Raw genomic sequence first — 12361 nt, forward strand, 5'->3', positions numbered from 1 at the left:
AGGACCCCCAATAACAACAGGGACATCAGGGAGCAGAAAGGGAGACGGATTCTGGAACAGTGTAATAATAATAGGGCTGTTGTGGTAGGAGATTTTAACTTACCTAATATTGACTGGCATCTCCTTAGAGCAAGACGTTTAGATGGGGTGAAGTTTGTTAGGTGTGTTCAGGAAGGTTTCCTGATGCAATATGTAGATAAGCCAACTAGAGAAGAGGCTGTACTTGATCTGATATTGGGAAATGAAGCTAGTCAGGTGTCAGATCTCGCAGTGGGAGAGCATTTTGGAGGTAGTGATCACAACTCTATCTCCTTTACCATAGCTCTGGAGAGGGATAGGAGCAGACAATTTGGGAAAACATTTAAGTGAGGTAGGGGGAAAATTTGATGCTACTAGGCAGTGATTCCAGGCACTTATCTTCCACCTCATTCTATTCCTGTCCTCACTGTCTTTTGTGGCACAGGCAGCAATCCTAAGATTATCACCCTTGAGGTCCTGCTTCTCAGCTTCCTTCCTAACTCCATGTATTCTGTTTTCAGGACCTCCTCCCTTTTTCTACCTATGTTGTTGGTACTAATATGTACCATGACTTCTAGCTGCTCACCCTCACTTTTCAGGATACTGTAGACACGTTCAGAAACATCACGGACCTGGAAAGCAAACTACCACATGGGTTTCTTGTTCACATCCACAGGATCGTCTATCTGTCCCCCTGACTATAGAATCCCCTAGTACTGCTGCCATCATCCTCAGTTCCCTACCCTTCTGAGCACGACCGCTGTTGCTTCCCCCAGGTCGTGCTCCCCCCCCAACAGTACTCAAAATAGAGTACATTGTTGAGGGGGATAACCAGAGGGGTGCTCTCCACTATCTGACGTTCTCTATTCCCTCTCCTGACAGTCACCTTTTTATCTGTCTCTTGTAGCCTTGGGGTGACTACCTCCCTGTAGCGTCTGTCTATCACCTCATCACTTACCTTAACAAACCTAAGATCGCCGAGCTGCAGCTTCACTTCCTTAACACTGTCTCTAAGGAGCTGCATCCCGATGCACCTGGTGAAAACGTGCCCATCAGGGAGGCTGGCTGTCTCCCCAAAATCTCACGTCTGACACCCAGAAAAGAACACTGGCCCTGTAGACATACCCCCTATTCTCTCAAGAGTTAAATAAGAAAAAAGAAATAATGAACTTACCTATTTACCTTGTCTTCGCCTGTTCTCACCAAAGCCCTGTTGAGCCAAAGCCTTATCACTCTGACTCAGACCACTCCCACGATGACTGCTCCCATATGACCACTCCAATAGATGGTACCCCTCTTTTATGGAGACTCATTTTTTAAAGCTCTTCACTGGACTTGCGTGGGAACATTTCTACTGCGTCTGCGCAGTACTCTAATCAAAGACTCCTGTTGAGAAAACTTCCTGGTTTTTAAAGCTCTTCACCTGACTTGTACAGGAACACTTCCACTGCATCTATGCAGTACTCCAATCAAACACTCCTGTCAGATCCATCATATGTACCGTCACTCCTGCGCCTAGCGTCACTTTATGGACATACAATCAGTCTGTCTTATGTAACTGCTAAGCTACATGGTTCTTAAGGCAAACAGCGATATTTCTTTTTCGTTGCAGCTGACAGAGATCAACTGACATGTCACCAAATGTAAATGATGCCTGAAGCTCAGTGAACATACTACAGATTCACAGTAGCAGCTTCTGTTCTGTGAAATCAGGTTTGCAGGTTTGATGAGTGGGGACAGAAGACACTCAGTACCAGTAAGTAAATAAATTATTTATTTACAGACCCTAAACATTCAAGTTACACCTGAAACCCTTCAAGTTACACTCAGTTGCTAATACTTATTTAAAATGAGCACTCAAAGTGGTGGGATATGGCAGACACTAAACATTCAGTAACCAATTCAAGTTACACACAATAGCAAATACTTATCTAAAGTGTGTGTCTCGGCCCTCTTTACTGCACCTCCATATTTACTGTTTCCACTGCACTGTGACCCCACCCCCCCAGCCTAACGTGACTCAGAGCGAAAATAGACAGGTTGCTTTCAGCACATCAGATTTAAACTCCACTGGCGCCATGATGTTATCAACTAGTGGGAAGAGCTGCAATGCTCCTTAAACAGGCTCATCCCTATCTAGCAGTAGAGAGCAGCTTTCAATGAACAAATAATATGGACACTTACTTCCACAACTGAGCAATCAGAATCGTAGAGTAAGAACTTCGTTTCAAACAAACTTGTTTAAAATACGAATACTACGAAAAATTGGCAAAAAATGTTTTGAATATATTACCATTTTAGTCTTAGTTGTCTCAGAGTGTTAGTAATTTAGTGATTCAACATCTTCATTGTATTCCAGTTATGAAATAAAATGTATAATAAGTAAACCCATCAATAGAGTGATTGGCACCAAAAGGCGCATGAAGAAATTCAAAGCAAACAACTCACCACTTCATGAACAGAACGATTGAATGAATCTTCCTCAGTTAGGATTAGCAAAATAATAAGTGCCATGTAGACGTGGTGGGAATTTCGCTTTTCAACATGATATAAAATTTCAAGAATTGGAAGAACCTACAAATGGAAAAGAAAATGAAGGGTCAAGGATACTTCATCCCATTTATAACCCAATCTCAATTAATTGAACCATTAATTTCCAGCTGCTATCTTAAAATAAATGGAAAATCTACAGTCAAGATACTCAGTAATTAACCTGTACAAGTTCACCCCTCCACTATCAATTCCTCACTTCAAAGTAAAAGTAAATTTATCATCTAACTACCTTGATATACTACCTTCAGGTTAATTTTCTTGCCAGCATTTACAAGAAAATAAAGAGATACAACAGAATTTATGAAAAACTTTTACATAAACAAAGACTGACAAACAGTTGATATGAAAACAAAAAGTACAAATACAAATGAATAATATATGCACAAGATGTACAGCAGATGCTGTAAATCTAGAGCAATACACACCACGTGCTGGAGGAGCTCAGCAGGCCAGGCAGCATCTATGGATGGGAATAAACAGTCGATGTTTTGGGCTGAGACTCTTCATCAGTAATGCTGCGAACATTGTAGAGGCTTTGAAAGTGTGACTGTAGGTTGTGGAATCAGTTAATTGCTGAGGTGGTTAAAGAGCCCGATAGTTGAGGGGTAATAACTGTTCCTGAATCTGGTGGTGTGGGACCTTGTACCTCCTTCCTCGTGACATCTGCCAGAAGAGGGCACTGCCTGGATGGTGGGGTCCTTGATGATAGATGCTACTTTCTTCTGACAGTGTTCTTTAAAGATGTGCTCAATGGGGCAGTGGGGGGGGGCGCGGGGGGAAGGCTTTGCCTGTGAAGGACCAGGCTGTTTTTGTGGATTTTTCTGTTCCTGGGCACCGGTGTTTCCATAGGAGGTCGTGATGCAACCAGTCAGGATACTCTCCACTGTGCATTCTTTAAAGCAGAATCCCGAGCTGCAGCACAATCACTGAACCTGGATGCCAATTCCCCAATGCAGGCACATGATACATCCGTGTTCACATCATTTAAGACTAGGCTCAATGATATTACTCTCCAGGTGAAGTTGGATCCCGACAGCAATTTGACCAACCTCCCTACCTCCAAGCAGACTTTGCTGTTGCAGCCACCGAGGAGGAAGATGCTGTAGCTGGCTGTGTGCCACTGGATTCCACACTGGGATGGAGGCTGGCCCTTCCATTTGGTTTTGCTCTCTAGTTTTCGTTAGGTGAAAGACAGGCTGGATTGCATTCGTCCACAGCTACACCGTGTGATATAAGGATCTGCTGCGGGCTTATGCTTGCAGAAACATGGCTGCAGGAATAGATCCATGCACCATCAATCTACAGGCCATGACACTCAGGGACCTGGGCAATATTATTATTTTTAAAATATTATTTGTGACAGTATGATTTCTGCTATCATAATTATATGTACTATATGTGCTGTGTGCTGAGTGTGAGTGTTGTCTGTGTTTTGCACCTTGGCCCCAGAGGAATACTGTTTTGTTTGACTATATTCATGTGTATGGTTGAATGACATTTAAACTTGAACTTGAAACTTGAACAAAGCCCATGAAGAAGTAAGGAAGAAAAACAACTCACTGTAACACAAGAGCAAATAATATCAGAGATCAGTGGCAGACCAGTGAATAGTAGAGCAGAATACAGAAGCACAGCAGATGATCCACAACCAAGGATCAATGATCTAAGGAAGGGCCTGTGCTATGTCACTATATAAAATAAGAAAAAGATGCAAATATAATTCTCATAAAACAGCTGAAAGATTTCAGATTAACTCAATAAATAACTTGGAAATAAAAAGCTAAAGTCAGTAACGGTTAAAACAAAGTTCAAAGTAGACTTATTATCAAACTACACAGAGTATATGTCACCATATACAACCTTGAGATTCATTTATAAGCAGCATGCAACAAGTCACTGTTGATCACCAGCACCATCTTGGGCGTAAAGTCAAAACATGCAATTAACTGGAAACCAAGGGTCCAAGAGAAAACAGCTCAGAAACTGGCCTTTAAACCCACTGAGACCAGGCCAAAGATTAACACTATGAGGGGTGATTGATAAGTTTGTGGCCTAAGGTAGAAGGAGTCAATTTTAGAAAACCTAGCACATTTATTTTTCAACATAGTCCCCTCCTACTTTACACTCTTAGTCCAGTGGTCGTGGAGCCATACGGATCTTGGACCTCCAGAAAGTGTTCACAGCAGGGGTGATTGATAAGTTTGTGGCCTAAGGTAGAAGGAGATGAGTTATTAACTTCAAACTTTCTACATAATCACTCACTGAGTTGAACTGCATGTGCATGTAACGAGAGCTGTATAACCCATCCCCTTCTACCTTAGGCCATGAACCTATCAATCACCCCTGCTGTGGACACTTTCTGGAGGTCCAAGATCTGTATGCTCCACGACCGCTGAACTAAGTGTGTAAATGTAGGAGGGAACTATGTTGAAAAATAAATGTGCTAGGTTTTCTAAAATTGACTCCTTCTACCTTAGGCCACGAACTTATCAATCACCCCTCGTAGTTCCAAGTCTCCACATCTCCAGCTTCTGTTAGGTCTTGCCATTCATCTACAGGCTAGGTGAAATTTATAGTGGTTAATTAACATATCGGGGTTTGATCCCCACTACTGTCTGTAAGGAGTTTGTATGTTCTCCCTATGACCGTATGGGTTCCCTCCAGGTACTCTGGTTTCCTCCCACATTCCAAAGACGTACAGGTTAGGGTTAGGGTTAGTGAGTTGTAAGCATGCTATGTTGACATCAGAAGCATTCTTGTAGGCCGCCCCCAGCACAATCTTCGCTGATTTGATTTGACTTGACACAAACAACAAATTTCACCATATGTCTCCACATTTCGATCAATATGTAACAAATAAAGCTAATCTTTAAAAATCTTTATCAAGCCACACATTTTTGAGAAAGGGAAAAAAGCTGGAGAACCCAGAGGAAACTTCATCGACACAGGGAGAGCAAACAAACTCCACAGAGACAGCACTGGGGAACTGGACTGAACCCAGGTTGATGAAGCTGTAAGAAACTCTGTTAGCTATATTGTCAAAAGTTCCAAGTCTGAGGTAATTGCATTATCAAAGTATATATATGCCATCATATATTTTCTTGCAGGCATTCACAGTAAGTGCAAAACAACAAAAAAAAGCAATAAATATCGAGAACATGAGATGAAGAGCCCTTGAAAGTCAGTCCATAGCTTGTGGGAGCAGTTCAATGTTGGGATGAGTGAAGTTAAGTGAAGTTATCCCTTCTGGTTATGGAGCTTGATGGCTGAAGGGTAATAATTGTTCCTGTACCTGGTGGTGTGGGTTCTGAGGCTTCAGTACCTTCTTCCTGATGACAGTAATGAGAAGAGAGCACAGCCCAGATATTGGGGGGGGGGGGGGCTTGATGAGAGATGCTGCTTTCAGAGTTCAGAGATCTCTTTGATCCCTGATACAGGATTTTGGTCTAAGATGTTCACCGATTTTGGTCTAAGACGTTCACTATCCCTTTGCCACCACAGATGCTGCTGGACCTACTATGGAGGCAGAGGCACACTACAGCTTCATGTCATAAAACACTACAGCATAGAAACAGGCCCTTCAGCCCATCTAGTCCATGCCAACCTGTTATTCAGCTTAATCCCATTAACTCTCACCTGGACCATAGCCCTTCATACCCTTCCTATCTATGCACTTAGCCAAACTTCTCTGAAATGGTGCAGTCAAATCCACACACACATCATCCTCGAGTGAAGAAGTTCTCCCTCATATTCTCCTTAAATATTTCACCCTTAACCTATGACTCACCCAATTTCAGTGGGAAAAAACCTGTTTGCATTTACCCTATTTATCCTTCATAATTTTGTATTCCTCCTTCATTCTCTTACACTCCAGGGAAAGAAGTCCAAACCTATTCAACCTTTCCCTATAGCTCAGGTCCTCAATTCCTAACAACATCCTTGAAAATTTTCTCTGCACTCTTATCGATCTTCTAGATATCTTTCCTGTAAATAGGGGACCAGAACTGCTCAAAATAGGCCTCACCAAAGCCTTGTACAATTTTAACATAAATTCCCAAATCCTATTGTGCAATACTCCAATTAACAAAGGTGAGTTGTGAAAAATAACTTGTTTTCATACACCACCTTCTCATCAAAATTCAAGTGTAATGAAGAACAAAATAATTGTTACTCCAGATCTAATGCAGAACAAAAAACACAATAAGATAAAGACCACAATAATAAAATATAAATACGTAACATAGCTTATATACATTGACTGATTATATGTCCATAAAGTGATGCTCGGCACAGGAGTGTCTGTACATAAGGTGACTGACAGGAAATGATAAAATAGTGGTGGTTGGGGGTGTGGAGGGGTGGATTAGTGGGTGGAGGTGTTGATCAGCTTGGGGAAAGTAATCGTTTTTGAGTCTAGTGGGCAATTAGGGACTGGAACAAAACCCTACACCAAATACTGACATGTTCTTCAATTTTTTAAGTTGCCCTTTTAAGATGGTTTGGTATGTTCCTCTGAACCATCGGTTGCCTTAATGCTCATACCCAATGGTTCGCAAGCCACAGCAATGAGCAAAGTGACCCAGTATACAAGTCTTGCTTCTCTTAACTCTAGATTTTCTCACTCATTGAACGTTTTTTGTGGTGCCAGAAACTTTCTGTGACCCATGTGAAGCACTACAGTCTACAGAGAACACAGTAGACTTAACACACACCACTAGATTCAGGACGTTATTACCCTACGACCATCAAGCTCCTGAACTAACATGGATAACTTCACTCACTAAACACTGAACTAATTCCACAACCTACAAGTTCACTTTCAAGGACTATATAAATCATGTTCTTGATATTAACTAATTAATCTATTCTTAGTTATTGGTTATTAAATATTATTATTTGCTTATTTAACACACATAAAAGTTGCTGGTGAAAAGAGGCCAGGCAGCATCTCTAGGAAGAGGTGCAGTCGACGTTTCAGGCCGAGACTTTTATGTATCTGCTGCGTTCACCAGCAACTTTTATGTGTGTTGCTTGAATTTCCAGCATCTGCAGAATTCCTGTTGTTAGTGTTTTATTTGTAATTGCACAGCTTGCTTCTTTTGCACATTGTTGACTGTCTTTGTGTGTAGCTTTTCAATGATTATATTGTGTTTCTTTGTATTTAGTCTATACACCTGCAGGAAAATGTATCTCAAGGTAATATGATGGTAAATCAGTCCCCTGGTCCTGATGGGATGCCTCCCAGGATGCTGAAGGAATTGGCGGAGGTTATAGTAGACGCGTTGGTAATCATGTATCAAAACTCTCTAGACTCTGGGCAGGTCCCAGCAGATTGGAAGACAGCAAATATCACGCCACTTTTTTAAAAAGGATGTAGGCAAAAGACGGGCAACTATAGGCCAGTTAGCTTAACATCTGTAGTGGGAAAATGCTTGAAGCTGTCGTTAAGGAAGAAATAGCGAAACACTTAGAAAGGAGGGACTCCAGACAGATGCAGCACGGATTCAAAAAGGGCAGGTCCTGTTTGATAAACTTACTGGAGTTCTTTGAGGACATAATGAGTGCAGTGGATAGAGGGGAACAGATGGATGTCATATACTTGGATTTCCAGAAGGCGTTTGATAAGGTGCCGCACAAGGGATTTAAAAATAAGATACGGATGCATGGAGTCGGAGGAAGTGTATTGGCATGGATAGTGGATTGGTTAACCAATAAAAGGCAGAGAGTTGGTATAAATGGGTGTTTCTCCGGGTGGCAGTCTGTGGTGAGTGGGGTGCTGCAGGGGTCGGTGCTGGGCCCGCAGCTGTTTACCATTTACAGTGATGATTTGGAAGAGGGGACTCAGTGTAGCGTAGCAAAATTTGCTGATGACACTAAACTGAGTGGAAAAGCAAATTGTACAGAGGATCTGGAGAGTCTGCAGAGGGATATAGATAGGTTAAGTGAATGGGCCAAGGTCTGGCTGATGGAATACAACGTTGGTAAATGCGAGATCATCCACTTTGGAAGGAATAATAGAAGAGCAGATTATTATTTAAATGGTGAAAGATTGCAGCATGCTGTTGTGCAGAGGGACTTGGGAGTGCTTGTGCATGAATCGCAAACAGTTGGCTTGCAGGTACAATAGGTTTTAAGAAGGCAAACGGAATGTTGACCTTCGTTGCTAGAGGGATTGAATTCAAGAGCAGGGAGGTCAAGCTGCAACTATACAGGGTACTGGTGAGACCGCACCTGGAGTACTATGTGCAGTTCTGGTCTCCATACTTGAGGAAGGATATACTGGCTTTGGAGGCCGTGCAGAGGAGGTTCACCAGGTTGATTCCAGAGATGAAGGGGTTAACCTATGAGGCGAGATTAAGTCGCCTGGGACTATACTTTCTGCAATTCAGAAGAATGAGAGGGGATCTTACAGAAACATACAAAATTTTGAAAGCGATAGTCAAGTCACTTTTTATTGTCATTTTGACCATAATTGCTGGTCCAATACACAGTAAAAACTAGACAACGTTTTTTTCAGAACCATGGTGCTACATGAACAATACAAAAACTACACTGAACTACGTAAAAATACAACACAAACTACACTAGACTACAGACCTACCCAGGACTGCATAAAGTGCACAAAACAGTGCAGGCATTTCAATAAATAATAAACAAGACAATAGGCACAGTAGAGGGCAGTAAGCTGGTGTCAGTCCGGCTCTGGGTATTGAGGAGTCTGATGACTTGGGGGAAGAAACTGTTACATAGTCTGGTCGTGAGAGATAGATAAGATAGAAGCAGGAAAGTTGTTTCCATTGGTAGGTGAGACTAGAACTAGGGGACATTGCCTAAAGATTCCGGGGAGAAGGTTTAGGACGGAGATGAGGAGAAACTGTTTTTCCCAGAGAGTAGTGAATCTGTGGAATTTTCTGCCCAGGGAAGCAGTTGAGGCTTCTTCACTAAATATATTTAAGATCTAGTTAGATATATTTTTACATAGTAGGGGAATTAAGGGTTATGGGGAAAAGGCAGGTAGATGGAGCTGAGTTTACGGACAGATCAGCCATGATCTTATTGAATGGCGGGGCAGGCTCGATGGGCCAGATGGCCTACTCCTGCTCCTATTTCTTATGTTATGTTGTTATATGATGACATATACATACATACTTTGATTATAAATTTACTTTGTACTTTGAAACCTTTGACTGTGGAAGAGAAGTCCCAAAAACCGTTAAGGATGAAATATGCAAACAGAATAACGATAGCAAGGGTATGAAAGGTGACGAAAATCACAAAAGTTGGAGTTTCTGGAAATCTGAAATAAAAATAAAATGTCAGCAAGGCTCAGTAGGTCAGCATCTGTAGAAACCGAAACAAAGAAGTCATTCCAGATGCAAAAGCTTCCATAAAGATAATTTGTGAGATGAAGAATGAACATGATTAATTGAAAAGGAGCACAGGATCAGCCATGGGTTTGAACAGCCTGGTCCTGTTCCTACGCACTGGCCAACTGGGCAGAATATAAGAATCAAGTTCAAGTTCATATATACATATATACACCAGATGAAACAATGTTCCTCCAGACCATAGTATACCAAAAAACATTATCTCACACAGCACATAAACCAACATATTACCATAATTAAGTGAATAAGATATAAAGTGCATGTAGTGCATAGCACAAGTAAACAGTAAACAGCTCGCTGTCCGAGTGATGAGACTTCAGTGGTGGCAAGGCATTCATGAGTCTCACAGTCTGAGGGAAGAAGCTGTTACCCAGTTTGACAGTCCTAGTCCTGATGCTCCTGTACCTCCTTCCTGATGGTAGTGGGTCAGAGAGATTGTGGGATTGATGGTAAGGTTCCTTAACAATGCTTCCGGTTCCGGTCCTTCGTCTACAATGCTCATAGTTAAGTATCACAAATAGGGATGCGGGAGACACTGGTGATCCATTGGCGGATTTGACTATCCTCTGTAGGGTCTAACAGAACAGTCCGACGCCTTGCACCTTCCATATTACACAATGATACAGATGGGACGCTCTCAATGGTGCTTCTGTAGAAAGTTGTTAAAATAGGGGCAAGGAACCTCACACGCCTGTGGAAGATAGTAATGCTGTGACCAACCTACAGTTTGAACAATGCATCCAGTTCTAAATCATCATGAAATGGAGCCAACCAAGAGCTCAGAGCAAAATGCTTCTGGAAGGAAAAATGTAGCCAGGTGACTCAGGTTTGCATCTCTGATCTATATCTTTCCATTGTCCCACTAAGGCCAACTCTCACCCAAAGTACGATCTCCAAAATTTATTATGGATAAAGTACATCAACGTTCCTGAATATTTTCAAAACATGAACTCCTAAATCCATCCAATTTAAATGTCAAAACTGAAATTATTCTCTTCCCTTGACTTATTCCATTCTGTTCTGTCATGCATAAAAGAGATAATACAAAACAAAGAGCTTAGATTCGACTTAAGCCATCAATCACTTTGGAAGAATTTAGTCAAATTCAAATTAATCAGAGGTCATTATTTCAGTATAACATCAGTCATTAAGAACTTGAATTGGGCTACCATAATAGCGTAAATGCAAGCAGACGTTTTGTAGCAAAAGAGAACATAAATAGCGAAAGATGATTGTGGACAGAAGTAAGTTTATCTGAATACAATTAGTATGCTTGACAGACAACCATCCTGTAGAAGTGTATGGGTGTGCAGGGAGGGGTAGCACCTCTGATGAAATGGCTTGTCGTATCCATTCTGGGGCAGCTCACTCACTGGACAATCAACTCTCACATGTGGCTCCCGGTATCTGTTTGCATGCGACAGTGGACTAAACAAGATGAGGGAAACCGGCGGGCCTCATACCCCAGTGAGGTACGGACATGACTGTCCTAGCACATGAAGTCAGGCAAGCTGGGCCAATGAGATCAACAGTGAGATCCAACGGCCAGGAAGGCAGTTCTGTTGTGCCTCAAGAGCAAAGGGCCTGACAAGGCACAGAAGTCATGGTCATCCACTGCGACCAAGGAAGGCTCCAGTTGTGATGATCAGTCAGACCACTGGATCTGGTCAAGGGAGTGAAAGTGCCCCTTTTTAAAGTGCTTTTCATCGATGTATAGAACGGACAACCACCAGCTGTTATGCTTAATCCACGTTTCATAAATGAGAGCAAACTTATGGCCTGGTGGAACCTTCCTATGTTTTTCTATGTTTAGCTATCGTCTTCAGTCCAAGGAGATCACAGAAAAACTGGAATTCCATTTGGTAAAATGAGAAGAAAAACAAAATAATAACTGCTAAATCAAATTCCAAACTTTCTGGTATTGAAATCTAACCCCAGCAGATTTGAACCACAGCCTGCTAATAACTGAAACACATTTTTGAAGTGTGGCAAATTTATGTTCTCTATTTGGGATGAAATAAGCCTCCATGTCGTAGCGGATAAAAGCATCGCCACTGTGGTTCTTGGCCAAGATGATCAAAAGGTAATAAATTCAATTTCTCATCACTGCCGACTGCAATTCAACTGCTCCTGCCAAGAAGTTCAAAGACACACTCACCAGGTTCTCCACGTCAGTACGGGCCAAAACATACGTTCTCACATTGGGGTTCTGGTGCAACAAGGTATAGAGCAGGAGAGTAGCCTGGTCAGATTTCTGTTGTTCATACAATGCCGTGTACAGACTGTTAAAGTTTATCTGGAACGCATGAGGATTTGGTGACTGAATGGCAGAATTGTCTGAAATAAAGGAATAATCAGATTCAGAATTGGAATCAGGATTAGGTTTAATATTACCGGTATAT

The 12361-nt window shown here is 41.9% G+C and overlaps 1 protein-coding gene across 5 annotated transcripts in view; it reads right to left on the reverse strand.

Moving 5' to 3' along the window:
- dym (dymeclin) overlaps positions 1–12361 on the reverse strand; it is a 405267-nt gene that overhangs the window by 230489 nt on the left and 162417 nt on the right. For all 5 annotated transcript variants that reach the window (XM_063042598.1, XM_063042602.1, XM_063042600.1 and 2 more), the window contains 2 exons: positions 12118–12296; positions 2467–2592 (listed from right to left, as the gene is read on the reverse strand). In XM_063042598.1, coding sequence (XP_062898668.1) covers positions 2467–2592; positions 12118–12296 — 305 coding nt within the window. The remainder of the gene's footprint in view (positions 1–2466; positions 2593–12117; positions 12297–12361) is intronic.

This window comes from Mobula hypostoma, chromosome 3 (assembly GCF_963921235.1).
Source record: "Mobula hypostoma chromosome 3, sMobHyp1.1, whole genome shotgun sequence".
Lineage (NCBI taxonomy): Eukaryota > Metazoa > Chordata > Chondrichthyes > Myliobatiformes > Myliobatidae > Mobula > Mobula hypostoma.